General features: G+C 39.4%; 1 protein-coding gene across 4 annotated transcripts in view; it reads right to left on the bottom strand.

The window, feature by feature from the left end:
* Positions 1-859: 859 nt before the first annotated feature.
* The window catches only part of flot2 (flotillin 2), a 31,002-nt gene continuing 5,750 nt past the window's right edge, over positions 860-26,111 (bottom strand). Inside the window, exons 2-12 of one of the 4 annotated variants that reach the window (XR_001923960.2) lie at positions 24,119-24,200; positions 15,741-15,831; positions 12,245-12,368; positions 10,468-10,586; positions 10,024-10,137; positions 9,619-9,738; positions 8,809-9,023; positions 7,676-7,859; positions 6,777-6,926; positions 2,865-5,940; positions 860-2,641 (exon numbers count right to left, since the gene is read on the bottom strand). Coding sequence is in view for 2 of the 4 variants with exons in the window: in XM_012956838.3 (XP_012812292.1) it covers positions 5,902-5,940; positions 6,777-6,926; positions 7,676-7,859; positions 8,809-9,023; positions 9,619-9,738; positions 10,024-10,137; positions 10,468-10,586; positions 12,245-12,368; positions 18,828-18,918; positions 24,119-24,200 (1,238 nt within the window). In the remaining 2 variants the exon portion in view is untranslated. 4 annotated transcript variants of the gene reach the window in all.

Below are 26,111 nucleotides of genomic sequence, written 5' to 3'. Positions count from 1 at the left end.
TACGCTGCACGACTTTTTCGGACGTTTGCACGAAAAAATCGGAAAGGTTTTACCAATGTTTACAATTGTTCGGTACGAAAATTGTGACTTTCGGATCGCCAATACGATATTATCGTGACTAATACGATTTTTTCGTAAGCATTTTCGTGATATTTGCGATCTTCAGAAATTTTCGTTTCTAATCCGAGTGTTTCCCATTCGTGATTTAGATTCGTGGATTAGTAAATGTGCCCCCTAGAGTGCAGCATAACTACTTGTACTCTGTTATCCACAATTACACGTTGGTAAAGGGAATGGAAGATTTAAACCGAGGTTAGCCTGTAAGGGTTGGGGTTGTTTGCTCTGGAAAAAAGGCGCTTGCGAGGGGACATGATTGATCTGTACATATATTAGAGGGGATTATAGGCAGATAGGGGAGGTTCTTTCCCCCCCTCCCCCATAAAAAGGATCAGCGCTCCAGAGGCCCCCCCTTTAGATAAGAGGAACAGAACTTTCATTTGAAGCAGAGTAGGTGGGTTTATCACAGTGAGGGCAGTGAGGTTGAGGAATGCCCCTCCTAGTGATGTTGTGATGGCAGATTCTGTTAATGCCTATAAGAGGGGCCTGGATGAGTTCTTGAACAAGCATAGTCTCCAAGGCTATTGTGGGACTAATATCTACAGTTAGTATTGATGTTGGTATATATGGTTTATGTATGGGTGTATAGATAGGTCAGTATAGGTGTGTGTGCTGGGGTTACTTGGAAGGGTTAAACTTGATGGACTTTTTTCAACCCAGTGTAACACCCACTCAGTTTGAAAATGCAAATTGTATGATCGCTCCCCTCTGCAACACGAGGTGAAAAATAGAGGCAAAGTAGAAATTGGAACAGCAGGGATTTTTATTATACAAGTATGAAACACTTGCATAGGGTCCAGTGAGAGAGAGCAGCACAGGTCACATGGTGTCACATGGCGTGCACATCATTCACATGCAGATAATAATGATAAATCACATAACAGTTGTTGTTATACAGTATCTGCTGCTTCGTTGTACTAAGGGTATAAATGATCAGGAATCCCAAAGGCTTTCTTGGGGGTGACATTATAGATGTGGCACGACGTCTACATGTTGTGAGATTATATATAGTAGGTTATAGTTTGTTCTCACTCTTAGGATTTAAGCGGTTGTGGGGGAGAGGGTTGAATAATACAGACATATTCAAATATAGACATTTTTAACAGAGCAATAAAATCATAGATATCTTTGGGCTGCTTTTCTAACTTTCAACTGAATCAGTGCAGCTGCCATTAGTAACCAATCAGATCCTTACTCTTGTTTCCCAACATGGCTGGCCACCACTAAATTGGTTGCTATGGTAACATTGGTGCAACTCAGCATCCATGTTAGTGAATTGGCCTCCTCATGTCTTACTGTCTCTTAAACCAGGCATGCCTAAGCCGCATCTCCAGCTCACGTGAACTATGATTTCCAGCATACTCGGGAGTAACTGAGGCTGTTGGGAGTTGTAGTTCACGATCACTGCAGGCTGTAACTTTGATGCCTGTGCTCCATCGAGTAAATTATTCCCCAGAATTCAACCTAGAAACAGAAAGGTAAAGGGCTTAAAGGCACAAGAGGATTTTCCTATTCCATACACTAGAAAGAGTAGAACCAAGCACCACCAAGGAAACCACCCTGATGCCCTATCAGCAGTACAGTTTATATCATATACACACACATTATATATATATATTTATAAAGCATTTTCTGAAACTCGGTATAATAGAGGGGAAACATACAGACAATAACAGACTGTACACATTGACGGCCAGGGTGGTGAGATGCTATAACCACTAAACTAATAAAATGATCAATGACCCAAGGTTTGTACTGTACTCTATGAGAGAGGAGGAGATACTAGAAGCTAAAATGAGGAGTACAAAGATGGTCACGGGTCTCCTGGAAGGGTTTAAGCACCCAAATTCTGACAGTAATGCTAAGGCTACAGACATAAACATGGGAATTATAAGTGTTGGCTGCACTGTAATATTGTATGGTTAAATGGTTCTCTCAGCACATAGAGAGGGCTGCTGGTATATGTGGGAACCTGCATATTAATAAAAAGTCAGTAAGGGGGCATTTACTATAAGAAACATGTATACAAAGAATACATTGCCTTCCCTGAACATAGAATTCCCACAAGTCTCTGCATGAGCTTTAACTATCCCCCTGAATATGCCTATACATTTGGCAGCTCTGTTCACAAGCGGCAGAGCTGGCAATGGGGCCTGATTTTGTAGCCTACAAAAATCCAGAGCAAGGTGCAGACTGCAGCTAAAGTGGGGGGTTTATTGGTGGCTGAACATGAACTTCTTCCCCTAATCTTTCCCTTCTCCCAGCAGGAAACCAGTTGTGTGTAGAAGACCTTCAGGCACCAGTTAGTTTGTAGCAGTAAAATCAGATCACCAGGGACATGTCTAGAAAATCCAGCTAGAGGGGCTGCACTACTTGCAATGTACTTACAGTCATAGCAGCCCAGCAACATACATAGATGTGTCCCTAAGCTTTCAAGTGATTTGGTGATCTGGGAAATCTGCTGTGAATCATTGCAGTGCCATTTCCCAGTGTCCTCTTTGTGTTCAACCGATTTGCTTTTTCCCTATAATAACAGTACACAGAGATTGGTAAGCTGCATACAGATCTCATTTATTCTCTATTTCTTGGCTGACTTGCTGATTTATACTCTGATACTGTTCGGCACTTTGTAGGAGAGGCCTAATAGACAGGTCAGTAAACTGCCAACTTGGTTTTGGGGGACTGAGCCAGCAGCTTTTATTGGCCACAATCAAAAAGTCAATGTGAATCATTAAGTAGGCACTTACAGAAGGGCATTTCATTCTGTATTGCTCTTATCGTGCTCTTCATTCTACTGCTCCTATCGTGCTGTAAGTGCTGAACGAAGTTAAAAGGCAGCATGTTGCGTTCCACCTGTGTTCAGCATTTACATGCGCCTGTGTGAAAAAAGGAGTAAGATCTGTGCCGTACTCATATAAATCTAATAGCCTACAAAAATGGGAAAGGTACAAATTCCTGCAAAAATCAAAGGACTGAGACTTACCAATAGCTAAATGTGTGTAGAAAGCGCCTGAAGCAGGATGAGAGGATATATGCTCGTGGCACATGCATTCATATGCAGCCTATACAACTGTCCTTTTTGAGAGGAAAAAATAAGCATCAAAGAAAAATGGCCCTTAATAAATATTTACCCTTTACACCTTTGCCAATAATGAGAACTGAACAAGATTATAATCTTCATAGGTAAAAGACTGTATTATGAAGCATAAGAACATAAAATCAAAATAAAAGCATGTAACAAAATAATTGTGTTAAACATTGTTGAAACCACAGTAACGCTTGCCTACACTGTCCATGTTATGCAAAGCAACCAATAAAAATAACGTTACAGTTCACAAAATATTCACATATTTCCCAGATCATCGGGTCCAAAACGATGGACTACATAAAGAATATATTAATATAATAGTGTATTCTGAAATAACCACCCCCCATCAATCATATTTAAGATCCCCATATGGCTGTCTAAGAAGGGTACCCAGGCAGATACAGGGTGCAACAATAAGCAATACCCTAGCAATGCCCCTAGAGCAGGGTGCTGACTGTTGCACAAATACAACTCCATCCAGGCAGCTGCGGGCTGTGCATAATGGCAGTTGTGTAGAATAGTGCTGTGGCTTATTCCAACAAAAGTAAACTACACAAGCTTTAGGAAAATCACACAGATAACTTGCTTAAAGGGTTCCTTCCTTTTGAGATCTTATATAACAATGTATTTAGAGCACTCCTTTCTTTCTATACCAAATGTATCCCTGGCATGAACACTTCTGTGGAGAGCAATAAAGTGTTTTGGTCATAGTAAAAGTTGCACCATAGGGGCACTAGTTTCTCACTGCACAGCAAGGGAGATAAGAAAGGTTCCATTTAGCACTCCTAGCCTCACAGGCACCAAGACTGGCTGCCAAATCAGCCACTCCTGACAGGTCAGCAGCTATGTAGGCTATGCATAGGAGAAGAGATCATATTTAACAATGCATGGGGCCAGCCAAGGGCATCCCCAACTCTTATGATGCGGACCTGTTTTCCGATGCATCTACATAGGGCCTCTATGTAATCTGCTTGTTGGACCAAGGACAATACAAGCAAATTGTTCCATGTGTGGCTAACAGAACTCAGGACCTAAACAGAATCTGCCTGTGCAATGGCTGTTGTTGGATTGATTGATTGATATAGTCTGAACACACTTGGCAGTGAGTGCCTAGCGAGATCCAGAGCTTCTGAAATGAACAGAAGCTATATACAGATTGTATGTGCTGGAATAAGCATTAGAATGGAGCACTGCATCTGAAATATGTTTCATAGATGTTAGACAAACAAAATATAGCCCCCCCCCTTCAAACTTCATTCATTGTTCAGGATATAGAAAGGGAAGAACAGTTTCAGATTTCAATGGGACATTTCTACTACAGTGAGTAAATATATATATATATTCTGTGCAGGATACAATAATGTATAGTGCTCCTATGTCACTTAGGGTTCACATGCAAAGGGTTTCAGAAGTGAGCAGATAAAATGACGGATGAGGCTGCCATGTAACAGGGAAATGAAGGGGAGTTTGCTTCCTGTTTGGCATTTACCACAATATGAACTCATTTCTGCAACAGGGGAGAAAAAAAATGGCTTAAAGCACATTAACAGGCCTTGGCCAGTGGTTCACTCAGAAGGGCAGTCTAATTCCCTGGGCTGTGCTTCATTCTTTTTGGATTAAAAAAAAAATAATTAAAAAGAAATTAAAAGAGGGATTATTAACCCCTATACATACATGTCTGTAGCACTTTCTTGTTTTTCTGCATTTAATAGCAATCAGCGATCCTTATCTTTTTACATAACCTTCTATAAAATGCAAAGTAAATATAGGGCAGATCATACCTGCAGAGCCACACACAGCACCTTAATTACACAGCACTACCTATAGCAACACTCAGACCCAGACTAGCACCTTTCAGAGCAATAACTGCCCATGCAGGGTGACCCATGATGCTTTCCATTCAAGTTAATAGGCGGTGATCCTCTGCACTGTCTTCTCCCAGAAGCCTTAATCCAAATGCCCTATGTATCATTCCCTGAACATGTCTCTGATTCAGTTAGACCAGCAGTTCTCTCGTGTGCCCAGTTTGACTGCACAAAAATTAACATATTCCTTCAAATTTATGCTGAAACAGGAGAGCAATGGTGGATGCCTATTGCTGGGAAGTACAAAAAGAAACACAATGTTGTATATTGTACAGGATTGTCCAGCCTGCATTCCTTCACCTTGAGGACTTACAGCCAATGACTTTCCAACCATGTTGGAGATGCAGTTTAGAGGCTAAAAGGATTAAAGGTTGGTTTCCCCTTATATAGAGCCAAGAGACCCCCCATGCACACTAACACAAAGTGGTGGTACATTGTTTCAGGGCTATAGTGAAATGAAAAACAAAATGGCTGGAGTTCTTGCATTGACAGGTAAAAGCAGCATTTTGGTAGCTTAGAAAGCATACACCATAGGGCAGAGAAACTGAAGGCACAGAGGCAGCAACTCCAGCCAAAGCAGAACTCTGCCATACAAACAGCTTGAATTATACAAACAAACAGTAACCATCTACTTGAAAAAATATCCATGAACAAACTTAAAAACAGAAGATAGATATGACTATTCATGTTTCTGGCCCTAACACGTAAGGCACCAGATTAGTTAAAATGAACGAGAAATTGTCTTTTTTTTTTGTAAAAAATAGAGTCCTGTCATTGTTGAAGGCAATCTCATGTTGAGTGCATATGGAGGTGGACTCATTATTCTTATCCTTATGCCAAGATGCCTGTGGCTTTCTGGATCAGGGGAATCTGCAACAATACCAAGAGGAAGATCAATGAACTTAAAGCAAAACAACACAGTAATGTAATCATTTACAGGTTAAAACTGATAGAAGGAATTGGATGCTTTGGCATTGAGAATTAAAAGAGAAATACATTGTATTTGTAAGCATCATTTAACTTTAAAAATAATAGGAAGAGCTTACTGTAATTAATGTATGAACGTATCTGCATTCAAACATTCTACAGATAAGCACAATACTGAAAAGCACTCTATATGGCCACTAGATGGCACTGCTCTGAAACTATACAAAAGAAAAAAGCCATGTCCTCATACTTTATGGTTTGTTACATTAAGGGCTCTGAGACACGGGGAGACTAGTCGCCCGCGACAAATTTCTCTTGTCGCGGGCTACTAATCTCCCCGAAATGCTATCCCACCAGCTAGAATGTAAATCGCCGGTGGGATGGAATACGGGGCGCCGCGATTTCAGGGAAGTTTCCTCTCAAGGCAACTTCCGCACCGCATATGCCATCCCACCAGCGATTTACATTCTCGCTGGTGGGATGGCATTTCGGGGAGATTAGTCACCCGCGACACGGGAGATTTGTCGTGGGCGACTAGTCTCCCCATGTGCCAGAGCCCTAACCCTACTAATAAAACAGGGCAGCATTAACAAAGGTGGAAATGAAACAAATCACAGATCATCCTTACAGGATAAGTAAACTTTTAAAATAAGTGAGTAAATGGCTGAGGGTGATATTCTAAGCACTTTTGCAATTTACAGTCATAATTTTTATTCAAAGATATTAAGGTAAAAATTAATTTTGTTACAATGGTGCCACCTTCTGGTCTGTGTACTTACCTTCGTGAGATCCACTCCAGTAAGTGCTTGTACTGAAGCTGGGACCTCAGCAAGCAACCGATTCATTTCTCCAGTTATTTTGCTGTTCTCCCCACTAAGAATGACTATTTCATCCACTTTAGCCAGAGGAGCAGATACTTTGGCAGCAATCTAAAAAAAACATTAAAAAAAAAATTAGCTGTGTTATATATAGTTTTATATAATAATTATGTGGCACACTTTTCGTGCACTGCATTATTTCTCTATGCATATGCCAGCTCTGTGTAACACCCATCAACCACTCTCACAAAGCCTCTAGCTCATATTTGCTGAGGGTATTACAGAATACGGCACAACACACCTATAAAATGCATCATTACACCAATTATTTATCACCTCCCAATACCCTTTTATGTATGTATGAATGTATGTATGTATTACTTCATTTATAAAGCGCAACATGGATATGCAGCGATGTACAATCTTACAATATACACAAATAACTATAAATACACAGAGATTAAGTGCCAAGTGGTATGAAACACAGTAGGAAAGTAATACTCTCACAAGAAATCAGAAGGGGGTATGTTGCCTATTGGTTTGATATTTTTTGGTGGCCTGGAAAAGCAAACATCAAAAAACCTCTATAGCAGGAGCCATAGTTTGTACAGAGACACACAACTGGACACAGGAGAGAGAGAAGAGAGGAGACATGGAAAGAGCACAAGAGTCATAACCACTATCTGAATTATCAATAGGCACTAAACCTTATACAACTAGATACTGTATTTAAACAGTGGCATAACAATGGAAGCAAGCAGCCCCCTTTACTATTCCTTATAAAGAAGATAATACAAAAAATAACAAAAGGGACCCTTTGCATTTCTACCACTATTAGTCAGTGTGAAACAAATAGGCACCTGGGGTAGGCATTCCAACACCATAGCCATTTTAGCTGCTTCACCATACTGCTGGTAGGCCCCTGCTTTCAGCTTCATTTTCTCTGCTTCAGCTTTGCCAATAGCCTCAATGGTAGCAGCTTCAGCATCTCCAATTTTCCGAATCTTTTCAGCTTCAGCTTGAGCATAGAGCACCTGCTTCACCCTGGAAAGGGAAAATAGTCAGTGAAACTTCTGGGAGAAAAACATTCCTTTACTTACTTAAATACAATAGACATTTCTTTTAATGTACAGCAGAAAATTACAGACATAGAATGTGAACTCTGCCACTCTTTACTGAGTCAGCACCCTATTAGCCTGTGCATCTGCCTAAATGATACCCTCCCTGGCCGATATCTGTTTGGGGCTTATTAAAATACAGAACAAGCAGGGCGAAAAAAACATGTAGGCTGAGGACAGGCCATGAATGTACCTAAATGGGACCTCCGTGTAATGTGAACAAATGTTACCTACATTTGTAGCCAAATCAGGTAAATTTTTGCTTGTCTAGAAGTAAGGAAGGGCATAATTTAGCTCCATACAGGGGATACTAGGATGCTGATGAAGTAAAGACTAGCGGATTCTGTGCCAAATGTCTGCCTATGTATAAGCACCTTTACAGGAAGGAGGGTACTCATTCCTTCATTGCAGAGGCATCAAACATGAAAGTTATGACTTCAGTAAAGTATCTTTATTATTAAATACTGGAGGGAGCTGGCTTTAACTGTTACATGCTCAAATAATAATTACTACATAATAACAAAAATATGTTGCCGAGATGCACAAGAAAGAATTTACCTTGCAATACATGAGGGTGCAGCATAAAAAGATCTCTGTACAATCACAAAAGTATTGTTCAAGTTCTCAACTTTACCACTAATTGTAACGAAAAGGATAACGGTAATTATAAGCCATCTAATAACCAAACAGGTTCAGTTTATAAGGAGCTTTACTGATCAGCCCTTGGATAAGCCCCACAGGCAGGCTGACACACAAAAGCAGCCAAGGAGAAGGGCTGCAACTGCAACAACCAATCAGATAGTTGTCACCTCAAAAGTGGCCATTGTAATTTATACAATGCAGTGCCCAATCATCAAGTTAAAGCATTTGCTTACTTCTCTCCTTCAGCTATTTGCTGCATTCTGTATGCCTCTGCTTCAGCTGGCCTTCTGACAGTGGCTATCAGTTCTTTGTCCATACGGACAATCTCTTTCTCTTCAATGTCAATCTGCTTCTTACGTTGCACAACTTCAATCTCGATTTCTTCCTGTCGGATCTTTTGCTGTTCTTTGGCAGCCTGCAGTTCATAAGCCAGCTGGGCCTCTGCTTTCTATAAAAATTATAAAACAGAAAATGAAAACCACTAAGGACATTTAGTCAGAGTATAATGGTCATTATAGTTCTACTGTATTTACAACTATATCATCCAAAATTCAAAGTCCAAATCAACCTGACTTTAGAATTTGAATTTCTTTACTACGGAGGAGGGATGGAATGCCTGCACAGCAATGTGAGAAAAATCAGAAGTAATTGGATACAGTTCATGGAACAGTAAACTAAAAGGACACAAATAAAAAATTTTAAATATTGTTACAAACCACATGGAGAATTGATAAACCGATAATAAAAAATGTCAAGAGATTCTTATGAATCAACTATCTATAAAAATGTAAGTTTAAAATACCTAATCCTCTATAAAACTTGGAAAAAAAAGCACTAACTAAAAACAGAAAAATTATCCAGAGCTATAAAGTCACATCATTTAAAGGTTCACATATTAGGATTAGAATTAAGGGTAGTCATAGTCAAACAACAACTGGAGATTGGGCATTACTGATTGAAAGAACTGAAATCTATATCAAGCAGCACCTGATATCAGTAGTTGGTATAATTCAATAACCAAACATTAGAAAGGATTTACTTACTTTAGTGTTAACTTCCTGTGAAAACCCTGCTTTCTGCATTTCAAATTCACGTTTGGAGTCAGCCATTTTTGTGTCAGCAAGGTATTTCACATCAAGCGTTTCCCTCTTGCACAATGCTTCCTATAGCAAAAAACATTTTAGTAAAACATTACCTTTGAAAATCAACATTTACTATTAATTACCAGGGTGGGAAGTTAGATATTACTGGCATGTTCTGCTGTCATATTCTTGTCTACTGGGGAAAAGGCAGGATGTATAGGGGGCCCAGTGGCACACTGGACTAACAGGTAGTTTCAGTGGGTGTTTAAGCAAATGTCTTATTCAGATTCCTTAAGACAGAGGAGGGTCCCTAAACTTATTTTGCTATGGGGTCCAGTAACTTCTACTTATAGGATTACCACTCACCCTTATACCAGCATCACGTTCTGCTTCAGCCACTCCAATATCAGCATCTCTCCTAACAGCAGCAGTCTGAGATTTACCAAGGGAACTTAGATATTCAACCTTGTCATACACATCCTGTAGAGAGAAAGGAGACCGAGGAAGATTTTAAACTATTTCAATGACACTGCTTTGCAATTAAGGCAGATCAAAAATGAGCATTTCCAATAATCCCTTCTAAGGACAAAACTGCACTTGCAGCTTCCTGTTGTTTATTTCCATTAAGTTATAGTTGTAGCGGAAATATGTTCTATTTAAAGCCAGAGGGAATACCACTTTGTTAATTTTCTTGCATTTCTAATCAAGTATCTCTTATTGCAGTAATTTTAGCTAACGATGCACTAGAATGTAAAGCATATAATAACTAGTTGATATAGGATTTGCCATATTGTTCCCAGCTTGTCATACCTTGATGGTAAAACTGAGGATTTCAATACCCATGCGTCCCACGTCAGGGGCTGCCACTTCTCGAACTAGTTTGGCAAACTGATCTCTGTCCTGGTAGATTTGTTCCACAGTTAGTGTTCCTGTATAAGACAACAGACAAGTTATTAGAATTAGGTGCCTGGGTCTAAGGCTAGTGGCTCATGTGGCTGTTCGGTTGATGGGCAACACTTATATAAGGTTTTATTATGTATTGCCAGGCTAAGTTGCAGAAGCAGACCAACTTTAACTCTGGCTTCAGAACCAAAATTTGCCACACACAACACAGAAACCCCTAATATACCTAGTACTGTAATCTGTTCCTTCAAAAAGTATGAATAAATTCCATTTTTATATGCTGAAATCCAGCTGCAAAACATTTTTTCTATTTCTGCACCATATGAAATCCTGGCAGGAGTGGAGGGACTAAAACTTCTCAACAGCTTACAGACAGCATGCAGGAATTAAATAACCCACAATGCATTGCACTGTGACGTTCCTTTCCTTGACATCACGTGTGCAGGGGATTGTGGGATTTGGGAGATGCAGACTGAAGGCAGGCTGAGGACAGTCGACTTCTGTCAGCCAGATCAGCAGGAGAACTGGGGGACGGGCTTAGGTAACTATATTGTTACATTAAAAATCATGAAAAGGCTGCAAATTTTTAACTGATGAATATTGCAAGGTTGATTGAAATTAGGTTTACTTTTCAAAAAGAGAGTTATGTTTCGGTGGAGTTTCCTTTTAAGTCTACAAAGAACTGTATTGCAGAGACCAGATCTAACCCACCAGAATGCGAATGTTGCCTGGTTCTGGACTCTGCAATTAGGGATGCACCGAACCCAGTTTTTCGGATGCGGCCTAACCCCCAAATACATGGTAAGGGATTTGGCCGAATACCAAACTGAATCTGAATTAGCATATGCTAATTAGGATTCAGTTCAGCCAGGACCGTAAATTTGGCTGAATCCGAACCCTCCAAAAAAAGGCAGAATATCGAACCGAATCCTGGATTGGCTGCATCCCTATCTGCAATGCAGTTCTGTTATAGGGTTGGAAGAATTGGACTGGCTCTTCAGTTCAACTAGGGACAGTCAAACACTGTTACATTTTTTTTCTATGTAGCCAGCCAGATCAGCAGGACAACAGGGGGCGGGGCTTAGGGAACTGTTTCAAACCATATTATTACATTAAAAATCATGAAAAGGCTGCATATTTTTTAAATTTACGTTTATTGCAAAGTTGCTTGAAATTATGTTTACTTTTCAAAAAGCTTGAGTTGTGTTTGGGTGGAGATTCCCTTTATGTGCCCTACATTTACAGATACCATCTGTATGGTACGTGACAAAACAGACATCTGGATCCCATATGGTTATGTTCAATTAAAAGAATGGGTGGCATAAATATTCAACACAAGCTCTACTGAATTTAAAGGAAAAGAAAAATTTTTAGTGTTAAAGTAAAAAATCTATTCTACCCTGCCCCAGTAATTGCCCTATCCTGCACACCATTTATTATTTTGACGATATTATTTGGGCGATACGGCGATGCAGGGCAGAATCCACTATGCGACGATCAATTGATCGATCCTAGCCCGGCTCCTTCCTATACAGAAGGAAGGCTAGGATCGATCAATCAATAGGGCAATGTTGAATAGATTTTTTACTTTTTAATGTTACTTTTCCTTTAAGTTTGGATGAGAATTCACAGCCATGACAGAAATCTTAGAATTTACAAGAATAAAATAAATAAAGTTATGTACCAAGTATAGATCGCAGATGACCTTCCAGTGTCTGAAGGACAACGTTTTTAATCTCATGAACATTTTTTCCCAGAAACTGCTCACTGGCTACAGCCAGAAGTTCCCTCTCAGTCATAATCTTTACCTGCACAAGAGAACAAACAGCTTTATATAAATTGATAGGAATTAAAGTTGCCCAACAGTAGAAGAAACTGTAATTTTCCTTGACCGTCAAATTCTGTCTGATGGGCAGTCACAGATGAGGTTTTAAGCCACAAGATATCAATGCAGTGCAGTAAAGCAACAAAAAATGTAACTATGAGATGAGCATATAAGTGAAACAGAAGCACAACAAAAGTGTAAGTCACCCACTGACTTTAACTGCTAACCCTTGGGTCCTAGGGCCATGTTCCTCTCTGCTCAAAATGGCACCAGCTTAGGGGACTGTTCCTGCCACCATCTTTAAGGATTTCCCAGGCATCCCTTGCAGATTTTTAAAGTGATACCAATACTAAAAACAAACTACTGCTTAAAATATGAATGTACATTAAAAGTTACCTATAGGTCATGTTAATTGTTTTTAGCTGATAGGGCTGCTTCTGTAAGTAAGTTCCTAAACCAACTGTTTAGCCAACCTGCCTGTCCCTTAACAACCTGCCAGTTATAGCTTCTAATGCTAATGGACTACTGCTGTGCAAATATGGCAGCCCCCTTCTAGAGGAACATGGGGGATCAGATAGGCATTGGCCAAATATTTTTAAGGCAAAATTATAAATAGCATGCAAAGAGTGTTATGACATAAAAAAAAAAGTTTAATTTCTGATCTCTTTAAGATCAAATGATCTTGTGTAGTATAGTGTTGGACAGGTTTCTTTAATGCTCAGTCCCAGGCTGCTGTAAGGCATCCCTGAGAGACCTTTAAAGATGGTGGTGCCCATAGAAAAAATGCTGCAGGTCAATGTGGTTTTCAGCAGAGAGGACTGGCTGGAGGTCAAGGAAAGTACACTTCTATTGTCCTTTAATACAGTTGTTAAAGCGGTTTTGTAATTAATTATAAAAAAAAAAAAAAAAATCTATCTGTAATACAAAGTACAAAATAAATCCTTTATGAACAGAGGTTTTGACCACAAACAATTCATTTATGCACTTTTGTAACACCTTCATGTTTGTTCCTTGTATGGAAAATAGTAACCATAATGGATTCCCGATTATCTGTAGGACAAAACAGTCACAAATAATGAAGGTCCTCACACGGAGTAGCTACACTTTTCTTTGTTAATCTCAAGAAATAACAAAATCCATAGATTTTTGTGTAATTAAAATGGACACAAATTAACTCATTCAAAATTAATTGGACACATGTTGAAAAAGTGGGGTATACTGCACTTTTGGCATAGGATAAGGATGCACCTTCAAACAGATGGGATCACACAGACAACAAGTCGTTAAGTTGTATTAATACAATGTGGGCATCCACCTGTTTGATCAAACTGCACAGTTTGCCATAAAGTTCTAAGCATACCCCATTACACAGTATCACAGTCAGCAACATACTTTTCAAGTGATATTAGGTACAGTACAAGGGTGCATATACACTAACACAAAACGCGCTTTGATTGCTGCTTACAACACCAAGCAATACTCTGTTTTAAACCAGCTGCATTTTTACGTGTTTTTGCTAGTGTTTGATATATTGGGGCTAAGAATTATAAATATTTATAGTAACAAGCGTATGCTGAATGCATGTACATAAGTTTAAGCTTTTAACTGCTTGAACACACTGAGTGTATGTAAGATGACAATAGAATATGGCTTAAAGGAGAACTAAACCCAAGATCACTGTGGAGTACCAATAGTTAAGCAACCCAGTACCTATAATTGCTAACCTCCTAGGGCCACTAGCTCAGGGTACTTTAGTGTATAGTACATCCCTGCAATCTTTCTGCCTGTTCCCAGTATGCCTTGTCCCGCCATGGGTGGGTATATGTGCAGTATTGCAGTATAGAATATCGATGATTACTCACATGCCCAGCTTTAATGGCACGGGGATACCTGGAAGCAAACAACAAGATGGTGGCAGTGCCTTCCATACTTAAGTACACTAAGATAGTGTTTTTTTTATGTTTGTTTGTTTGTTTTAAGAAGAGCACTGTCCAGGGATTGGAGGTTGACAAACAGGGATACAAGGTTTAGTTCTACTTTAGTTACAAAAAAAAATATAACAAATTATGAATAGTACAGGTATGGGACCTAATATCCAGTATGCTCAGGACCTGGGGCTTTCCAGCTAAAAGGGATCATCTCTTTACCTTAAGTCTACTAAAAAATTATTGAAACATTAAATTAACCCAATAGGATTGTTTTGCCTCCAATAAGGATTAATTATAAGTTAGTTGGGGTCATTTTTAAAGAATTATTTGAATTATTTGATTTAAAGTCTACGAAAGATGGCCTTCCTGTAATTCTGAGCTTTCTGAATAACAGATCCCATACCTGAACAGCTACACACTTCATAGGATTATCATGAACAACAAACCTAAGCACACATATATCAAGGATGTAACGCTCAGTACCTTGCAGCTCTAACTATAACACATAAGTATACATTTTGTATTTCACGGGTATAAAAACACTCCATTTAAAAAAAAAAAAAAAAATTAAGGAGGAAGTAAAGTTGCAAGGAACTTCCAGATCAGATTTAAAGTCTGGTGGAAAGCTGCTACTAACTTCCAAAAATATGCATGAGAGCAATGCACCACATGGGCTGCAAGTAGTTATAAGGTATAAAATGTTTAGATACATTCTTAAGATTCCTGACATACACAGGAAAGGTGTAAGCAATGTTATTTCAAAACCTTATGCGTTCCATGCCAAGGGGCACTTATTTATAGTCTAGCACCATGAGAAACACAATGATGGCCTGCCCAAAGGATATCTGGTTGGGAACTATCACAATATCGATTGCAAAGAGTTGAAACTCACACTACGGGATGAACAGATTAGTTCATTGATGTGGTCCTCTCCAGAGTCTGCATAGGGCCCTATTATGCCTTAACTTGACCCAGGGACCAAATAATCCTGATTTTAACCCATCACCTTAAGCTTCTTAAAGGAACAGTGTATGATTAGCTGTACTTGTTAGCTTCACTTTAAGGGCAACAACAAGTGGTATTTTGGGTCCCCATATTGTTAAAGCAACAATATGCCAGAAAGTTCCTTGCCATAGTGGATGCGGTGAACCGCTGAAAAGAGAATGTCTTTGTACGTTTTACAGGCAATTAAGTGATCTTCCCTGCAGATTCTCAGCATCCAACATGGCAAGGACATAATCATTATCACATCTTTGTCTTTACTTCAGCTCATTTCACATAGTAGTATTAATCTGCACCAATTACCTTTGGTCAACTACAACTGGATGTTCCAGGGCATCTGCTTTTCACACAAAAAGTTGTAGCAACTGATTTCCTGTTCTGGAGACATGCATTTTTCCAAAATGATATGCTATGTTGTACTGTACCTGTGCCACACCCGTGACAGTTAATGCTACGCCCTCGGCCGTCTCTACGTCATCGCACTTGGGCTGTAACGTCATTATCTCTAGGGAAATCCTGCCAAAAAATGCAAAACATTTGGACATTTCCAGGCTTCAGATATCAGCTTTATACCTCCTAGTTACTTTCTCCCCTTTTTAAAACCAGCAGTCACATTCAACTCAATGCTTAGTTTAGAGTTGTTATTTGTATTGTACAGCAATGGTCTGTAATCATTTCTGACTAAAACAATATGGAGCAAATCTCAGAGAGACCTACAGACACAACTGTGTTAGTACATTGTTTTGTACCAGGACTTAACAGTAGCCTAAGCACTTGCCTGAGGACTCCGGTGATCCTGAAGGATGCGCCATTTGGTTATACAGTATGTGTGCAAAACAGAACTTCCCCAAGGTTTGCAGAATGGATTGCTGGAATATTATGCAGCTGCCTCCACTTTTTTTGGGTTAGCAATTAAACAGCCAATTAGGGATGCACCTAATCTGGGAATTGGCCAAATTCCTAGCTCTTACCCAAACTAAACCCCAAGTTTTTTCATCTTAATTTTTTTTGAACATGCCAGTTAGAATTTGGATTCAATTTGATATTAAGCCTAATTTTTTATGCAAAATGTGGGCTTTCACCAAATGCCCAAATGACTGATTTTGTGTATCCTAATAGCAAACCGTTTCAAAGGAGCATGTATTTGACAACACCTAAAGGCTTATTTTTTCAATTTTTGAAATGTAGAAAATTTGAAAACCCCAAATTAAAAAAAAAAAAAAAAAAAAAAAAAATTTTTCTTAGGACAACTCTTATTGACTTCTATGTGAACTTACAAGCTTTTGGATGCCAAAGTTTTACATCTGAGTTTTAAGATTGTTTGCACTTAATAAATATAGAAAATTCAAGTTTATGAAACTATAATTCAAACCTGGGGGTTTTAGAAGAAAAAAAAAAAAAAAAAAAAAGGCAAAATTTTTTATTCAAAGCACTGATGAATCACCCCATAGTTTTGGGAAAAGAACTGCATTTTACTTGAACCATTAACATGGTGAAATACAGAAAACTGTGAGCAGCATGACCATATTAAAGGAGAAGGAAAGGTAAAAACTTAAGGTCCCCATACACAGGCCGATTCGCTCACTTGGCGATGTCGCCAAGCAAGCAGATTTTCTCCCAATATCCCCCACCTACGGGTGGGCGATATCGGAAGAATCCAGGATAATTCCGTCATTTGGCCCTGGGGATATTCAGCGCTGCAGAATATGTTGGCGCTTTATAAATAAATGATAATAATAACAGGCATAGAAAAAGTCATCAACGAGCCGATGCAGTCCCCGATCCGACTAGATTTTCTAACCTGCCCGTCGGTAATGCCCATACACGGGCCGATTAGCTTCTGAATCGGTCTAAGGGACTGAAGCTTTATCAGAAAGGTCTATGTAAATACAGCCATAAGCACTCACAGAAACACTGAAATGAGTCCTCATTCAAAAGATATAGGATTTCTCATCTGTTTGTTTTCCTCTGCCAGAGACACGCAGCTCTCTCCCCTTTCCTGCTCCCCCTCCCTCAAGAATGCTAAGAACTCCCTCCCCCTCCTTAAGCATGTGTGATCCTAGCCAATCAGTAGGAAGCTTCCTTATAGTCCAACTAACTGAGCATGTACAAGGTCTTGGTTCAGGAGTGAGGCATTATGGGAACTTTCTTTACAGAGCTCAGTGTTTTTTAACCTATAAGGCTTCTGATCATCTGAATGGGAGAAATATGGGGAGACTTAAGGGCACTATTGAGAGAACTGAAGGTATGCCTGCAGCTTGAGATTAACTCTTTATTAGCCTTTCCTTCTTCTTTAAGTACATTATGTAGATAACTAGGATTATTAAATTATCCACTAAAAAAATCTTATATCATCTTATAGTTGTAAAGGACTAAAGCCTTAAAATCAATACGACTAGAAATACTGTATTTTATGTACTGAACCTTCTGTAATATTAGAGAGGTTCAGCGGCCCTAAAACAGTAATGACCAGTTCCTTCAAAGCTGTACATAGGAGCTTCCCATCTTGGATCTTGTTAGGACATAATGTAAGGGTCACTGAACATGCTCAGTGTGGGCAGCTGTTAGAAGCTATAGAGTCATCATAAATTATCAAGCAGAAAAAAGGGTCGTCTCTCATAGAAGCTGAAGCAGAATGCAGTGGTTTATGAGCTGCCATGTAATGTGAATGTAAAGTAAATAAATGCTGTTTAGTGTCAGACCCTAAGCTCAGGTATCTGACAGCAGCCCAAAGCACATGCTGTGAATCAGCAGAAAAGAAGATGGGATACTGAGGGTCTGGGGGCATCTTCAAAGGTGCTGATCTGCATATCACTGCAACACACCATGACAGGAATTTCCTGCAATGGGTAATAATGCTGTCCCATAAAGAACAAACCAGTAATAAAGAGTTTAATACGTGCCCAAAACACTGTCTATATCTGATTTTACTGACATCTATGTATACTTTTTTAGTAAGAGACTGGAAATATGGCAGCTCCCAGTATTACATATGTATGCTAAAATGCTGTATATAATAATTATGGTAATGGTTCAAAATAAATAAATAAATAAATATATATGCTAAAATGTGGAAAATGGCACATGCTTAATATGTTAAGTATATAAATACAAACAAGGGTATTTTGTAATATTGGAAAATTCTTTAAAATATCACCAAGCAATCCATTTTTATTCAGTGCATCCTAAAAATCAATTGTGTGTATGAGGTACAAACATTTACTCACATACTGTGTAAAGCAAACTCCTGGATACAATTTGTAGCCTTTGTAAAGGGTTATAAAGAAATTAGGTATGGCTTCTATATATATGGTTATGTGTAACTGCACAATGAGGCCAAAGGTGACTGCTGGCTGTAAAGAAAAGGGGGGAAAGGGGGGAAGAAAAGTTGATTTTAACATATCAGAAAAGATTGTTAGAAGGGTTAGTGATGCTCCTCCTGCCGTCCCTGCATCTAACAGAACAAAAAAGGAGTTTAGAAGAGTAGAGTTAGGCATTTGGCATTTTATTACCTGTGCAACCCCTGTAACGTACAGAGGGACCCCCTCGGATGTTTCAATATTCTCGCAGCGACAGAGGATGGTCATAACCTCCAATGACAGTCTGAGCAGCATTAGACAAGGGTAGGACAACAGCAGATACACAAAGCAGTTACCAGAGAGTAAGGTAAAAACGATTCCACCATAGCATGTAGAGGAGCAAGGTTTCAGTAAGGTTAGCATTAGCAGCATGCAGAGTGTATTCACATACAGCTGGGAAAGAGGTGCCACCTTAGTTATGACAGGAAAGCATAGAATTCAGTATGAGCTACACTACACAGGCAGCACTGCTGGACAGACTATCAGGGCTACTAGCAACACAGCTGTCTGATAAGTGCTTTTCAACACAGCTTGTCTGACAGCAACAAAACTGGAAGACACCAATAATAATAGATTTCATGTTATTTCTGTATCCAGGGTAGATGTCCAACCACATGGTTTTCTCAACAGCTCCTTTATGCTTAAAGGTCTGTCCAGCCACAAAAGCTATGTAGCTTATTTCCACAGGCCCACTTTAGAAGCTCTGTTAAGTCTATATTACATAAACTTAGTTATTATGGGGTTCACCATTCTAGTTTCAGGAGGGTTGCAGAGTTTAGATTTGCATAGCAGGGAGTACATAAGGGGTTATTTTATTTTCCTTAGGGTGCAAGTGATAAGGCACTAAAATTGCCCAGAGCCCTCATCTGAAACAGTACACGCTTTATGACAAAGACACACAGCTACTAAGTAGCAGCTACTTGCCAGAAAATACCCTGTTATAGACAGCAATGAGAACTGCTTCTGCTAAAACACATTATCAGTTACCACACAGTTACACAGTTATCAGTAAATTAGCAGCATTGTCTATTTTGTACTGCCGTAACAAGTAGCTGCTACTAGTAGATCCGTGTGTCTTTAGCTGGGACAACAATGTAGGGTATATCGGCAAAAGGATTAGAATTTGGGGAAAAAAAGTAAAGAGGAAGCAGAATGAAAAGCATACAGGTGCAGAAGAGAATGTAAGACGGGGAAAAAAAAAAGCTAGAGAAGGAAAATAACTAAAAAAAAGTGATGGCAGAATTGAATGAAATAATATAAATATGAAAAATTAGGTGATGCAGAGAAGAGGAGAGAATATACAAAAAGGGCAGACAATTATTAGAAAAAGAATCTCAGGTTAGTACGGGAAAGACCATTACAGGTGGAAAGAAGACAGGAGACAGAGTATGTAATTGTGTTGTTTATTATCCATGTTGCACTGTTATACTGTTGAGGCCCAAATTAGAAAATAAAATAAATAAGATTCAGCAAAATAGTAGAGAATTGAGCATAAGAATGGATAGGGGGTACACAAATCAGTAGCCTCCCCACTGCAAAGTGCAATGGGCAATTGAGGTCCTTATTTTGCACACCGCACTAAATTACCCCTGTAATCTGTGTTGAATTTATTTTTAATAATTAAAAGGTATACTGACATATCGCCATTTGGCAATAAAGGCAAAGTACAATAATGTATTTCAGTTTAGCCTTGAAATGAGCCCCCTAAGCTGTGCATTTATCAAGCATCTTAACTGCAAAATAGAGAGAGGAATCCTACCAAGTGAAACAGCCCTCTGACAGATGATGAAAGGATAAGTGAGTACAGCATATGCTGATGTGAGTAAATCCCCCACAAATAAAAGCATGCAGCCAAACAGTCATACAATCCCATTGCTACAGACCATGGATGAAAAACTGTTTTGCTCACATATGTGAAACAAACTGTGCCCCCAACAATTCCACAGGATATATAGTGAATTATGTGTAACACAGAGTAGTTCTATGATTGCACAAAAATATGATGCTGCAGGCTGCGTGCTTTTAAACACGTCTTGGAACTGCGGTCAATTCTAACATCCACATACTTTGCAACAGAGGTTAATTCATAATGAGTCTTGCGGCATCACTAAGAACTGACTATAACCAATGACATCACTAGGCACAATTTACAAATACAAATTTTTCAGGTTATTCAAAGCTCTTCAAAAACATATTCAGATAATCAGCTCATAATACAACCATGACTACCTTGATCCTACTACTATGTTTCCTTTAACCACAGGTGGAGCCAGTGATCAATAGGGGCTGTATCTAATGCCCTTTGGTGCTAGCAGTCAATGTGCAGACAATTTTCACTGTAAGGAAGCAAAGCTTTGCGTATTTCATACCAAACTCTACTTTATCCACTGAACTGGGTTCTATTTGCTTTTTGCAACATTCATTTCATACAATTCTACTGATCAAAATAACAAATAAAAGAACAGGAATATCCAGAGCCTGGGTACAAAAAATTTACACTTAGAGAAGACCAGTAAAATGTAACATTTGTGTCTGTGGGGCACATACATGGTCTGGAAGGGAAGAGTCAGCAGTTGTTCTCAGCCCAAGTTGGCAGCTTATTGGCGTTCGGTCCAGGGAGACAATAGCAGAAAATAGAAAGGCACCCTGTTGAGCTCTCTGCCCAACAGGGTGATGCCTTCTTTTCAAATATTTACTGTTTTCAGTAAAATAGGTCACAGAGACTACACTTCAGGCACATTAAGAATTGTAAATGCTATATAACATCCTGAGAAAAGCCACAAAAACCTAAGGTCATGAATCTTTGACTAAGCAAGGGTTTTTGTTTTTTGACAGACACATAAAAGCTGCTTCCTCCGAACAACCAATTTACCTTTTATATGTCTTATGTAACAATAACCAATCATGTAAAATCTGTCAGGGGCTTCCCAGCCACAGCGGTCATTATCACCACCATTAGCCCTTCTACTGTGTTCAGCCTATAGAGAAGCAGGGGTTTATGTGGTCAGGGGGCTTGACATAAAGGCAGTGCAGACATGACCAAAAATATAGACAAACTGAAATTCTCCAGGTTTAGCATTATCAGGAATAACCCAGGCACCTGTTCAAAGCTACCAATATATTAAATTTGTACTAACCACAGTGAAAGTAAACATAAGGATCTAAATTCCATTTAATATAGGATAGCTAGAAGATGCACAAACATAAACAAATAGAAATGACAAAAATCTACAATTCTGCAATACTTTTCTTTTATAGTAGCTGCATTGTTTTGGTTTAAACGGTTTCTTTAAAGGTCCACGTAGCTTAAAAAACTGAGGCTGCCAAAGCTCATAAAAGGGATAAAGGATTTAGACTATGAGGGAAGACTGTCAAGGCTGGGGTTGTTTTTCCTGGGGAATAAAAAGTGTTTGCCTTAAAGCGCAGGGCATTATAGACAGATAAGGGGTGTTCTTTTTTTCCCCCATAAAAGTGATCAGTGCACCAGTGGCCATCCCTTTAGATTAGAAAAACATAACTTTTAGTTGAAGCAGTGTAGGTTGGGTAATACCCAATCGGGTGATGCTGTGATGAAAGATGCTATGAAAGCCTTTAAGAGGGGCTTGGATGATTTCTTGAGCAAGCATTACCCAGGGCTATAGTAATACCAAGATCTACAGTTAGTTGGTATAGATATTGGTATATATAGTTTATATGAGTGTATAGATAGGTCGGTATAATTATGTTTATATATTAGCACTGGATTCGCTTGGAGGGATTGAACTTGATAGTTAAGTTGGGTTGAAAAAAGACCAAAGTCTATGTAACTATGTAAAGCACAGGAAGCAGGGGGTCCTGACTGAAGGCAAATATGGCTAATATTTGCTTTCAAGGATGACTTGTTTCCTAGGTTGGGAGGTATACTGGCACCTTCCAGTCACCTGTCTATTACCCCCAGGAGTGGCAAAAATGGGTTTCCAATGTGCACGGAAAGATGCATTCCAAGAGCACCAATAAGATTTGGCCTTAAATGTGAGGTTCTCTCACATTCAAACTCGCCTCTTCTGACCATCACTGCAGTTCTTATATGGCCATACTGGGTCAACCAATATGCCAGTGATCCCTTCACATGAAGATAGGAGGCATAAGGACCACATTTTCAGTCTTGCAAGTCAAACAGTAGTCTGTTGGAACGCGTCAAATTTGTCAGTAACCAGCAATGGTTGGGTAATTTGGTCAAGAATAATAATGAAGGTAATGTAAATTTGACACTGTTGAAACAGATACCTATTGCCTCAATATGCAGCTTACTTATTAAAAGCAGATTCTGCTGGGGTTTAGCCCTAACTTTAAATTGGTTAATACTTGGCTAATTAGGCTGGATGAAAGAGGTTAGATTCCAACAGGCCTGAAAAACCGCTGCAAGAACCTTATTGATTGACTGAAAACCACAAGCAACAAGATACATGATAACAAAGGCATAACTAGTTACGTACAGATACAAGACACAACAATATAGGGTTTTTCGTTAGATAACAAGATCGGAGACCATCATCTTGTCTCTCTCCCAACAAGACCAATCTGTCACACATAAGAAGGGACAAACAGAACAAAATAACTTCACTCACAGTGACATGATGCATAAAAGCCATGGATGCCATCCTTTCTCAAAGAGGTCTGCACAGACCCCTCAGGATTGTGTAGCCAAACATTTGGATCAGCTCAGTTTGGCTCACCACTTCAGTGGCCACATTGGGCAAAAATCATCTTGCTCGATGAGCTCATGAAAAAAATTTGTATATAAGACAGAGTCACGTGGAGGGTGCAGAATTTTTGATGTCAGACAAGGTTTGTTGATAAGAGCATAAAACACAACTTTAAGGCACTACACGGTATTTGTGCAGCCCTGGCCAATCTTGTTCACAACCACAAAAAAACAGTACATGTTGCAAAACAGGTGGGATCTTTAAACATGCTCCTTTCCCACTGTTGCACAGCAGCACTGCTTTGAGATGGTTCTGGTCGGCTGGCACCAAACAGAATAATAAAACTAGAAACAAGGGAAAAGCAAAACTTATTGCTTAATAAAAACTCATTCTGCATCCATGCTGTATCATTTAAATATGCTTGTACAGAACCATTTATGTTGTTAGTACTCGTGTTTCGTGTAGCAGAGGCCAGGCTGCAGTGAACAGTTCGCAATAACCAAATTAAAGGTACAACGTTGAATTTTACATTTGTAAAGCCCAATAGTGGCTTTGTTGTAAATTAGGATACTGCTTAACTGTTTTATTAACCCCGGTAATCAAAAGATATTGTACCTTTAAAGATTACCTACCATAACTACATAAATAGCATGCAAAAGATGTAACAAAAAACACCTGTTCAAAAGGGTAATCATATACAGTCAAATTGGAAATCATCTGAGAAGAAAATTAAATGTAGTATTAAGGCAGATTACTTACCGCTGTGTGTCAGATACACACCACCATGCCCACGCCCAGCCTCCATACACATACTGTTTTGTGTCAGAGCCACAACAACCACCTAGTAGAGAGACACAAATAATACAAGATATTAGGGGTTTCCTTTTAATAGAAACAGTCATTTATACAGAACACACCAATTATGAGAGAATATTTTTAATGCTCCTTCAACATAGCATATTTCCATGTGCATACAACTAATTCACACTATCCTTCCTTGGCAGATAGTGTAAGTTAAATACTAGGCCTAAAGGTGGCCATACAATGTAAGGCAGGGATCCCCCAACCTTTTTTTTTTTTACTCGTGAGCCACACTCAGATGTAAAAAAAGTGTTGGTGAGCTACACAAGCATGTAAAAAAAATATTTGGGGCTGCCAAATAAGGGATGTGATTGGCTATCGGGTAACCCCATGTAGACTGCTGGCCTGCAGGAGGCTAAACAGGAGTAAATTTGTGTCTCAGGGTTTCAAACACTTGCATCCAAACCAAAGGTGTACCTACTTTGAGGCCACTAGGAGCAACATTTTGCTCACAAACCCCTGGTTGCGGGATCACTGCCGCAAGATTTGCTCGTTTGGCAAGGTCAAACTATTTAACCTCATTTATCAACAAAGCCCAAGTACAATTTTGCCCATTGTTGTTAAATGAGCCCCACTGACTTTCAAAAAATAAATAACTTTCTGGGGGTTAGCGAGCCATCCTACAATGCACTAAAACAGCTGAGGCTACACTGTTCAGGGAAATCTCCACTGTTTTATAAGACAACGACAGATGCACTGTTGTATCTGCTGGGAGTTGCTGCTCCTAAGCCAAATGCTGGCTGTGACAGCCCCAGATGCTACATGGGAGGGGCAATGCTCAGTTTACTGTAAATATGCTGCTTTGTGTTGATGGGAGACAAAGAGGTCACTTTTAACCCTTTCAACATTTGCAACTTATTGAACTTCCTTCTAATATACATCACAAAGAAATGTTCATTCCAAGCTTTTTCTATACCTAAAACGTGTGCATGTTTGTTCAGATTCATTCACTCCACATCGTATCAGATTTCAAGTGGTGATGTGAATAACATTATGATTCTGCACTCAATTTGTTGGGTGTGCCTATAAGTGTTGCCAGACATATGTGTCTATACAGGAGCATAGGGAGGAAACAGAACACTAACCCTAAGGAACTCAAAAAATTAAATAAAATGAAAAAAGTTTTACAATCTGTGTGTGGAACTGATTTATCGAACAAACACTACAAATCGGTATTGCTGCAGGGACTGTTGTGAGAATTCAGTCAGAAGCATTACCCAGCAATTCATTTTGCCGTTACTTGAGGTGGTTGTGGACTGGCTGATCCCCTACGGCAGTGCTGTCCAACTGGTGGCCCACTAGTGATGTACCGGTCGACAAAAAGTCGACCCACACCCATCCCTAAATGCCCGCACCCAAAAGACACCTGACCCAACAATCTTCCTCTATTTATAGATTTGTGCCTGTCCCATCACTGATATCACGACGGGGGTGGGGCAAGTGTGACATATAAATAGAGGCTCTTGAGGCGGAAGCCAGGCACAGAAGGTCACAAGCAGGTAGGGTAAAAAGAAAAGCTCCCGCACCCGCAAATACCACAGGTTTCGGGGTGACCTGCACATCAATACAGTTTACGGGCCTATGTCGTAAGGCCCATGCCCTAAAGTCTGGCTCCTACCTATCTTGATGGCACCTGCATTCACACCTCAAATTCACACTGTAGGGTGACTCCAATATGCGATTGTGTGTGTTGATTTACTAAGGGCAGGATATAAGTTTGTTGCAACATGTGAGTACATCCTTTGTTATGCATCACTCAGAAACACTACATGAGGCAGACAAGGTAGATACAGATAAATAAATATCTTATTTATAAATAAATAAGAACTGTATGCTGCCCAGCCCAAATTATATCTTATAAATACAAGTTTATATGAAAAATAATCTGTGT

Source organism: Xenopus tropicalis, chromosome 2 (assembly GCF_000004195.4).
Source record: "Xenopus tropicalis strain Nigerian chromosome 2, UCB_Xtro_10.0, whole genome shotgun sequence".
Lineage (NCBI taxonomy): Eukaryota > Metazoa > Chordata > Amphibia > Anura > Pipidae > Xenopus > Xenopus tropicalis.
Note: the sequence above shows the minus strand (reverse complement) of the source record. Positions and strands in the feature narration are given on the sequence as shown.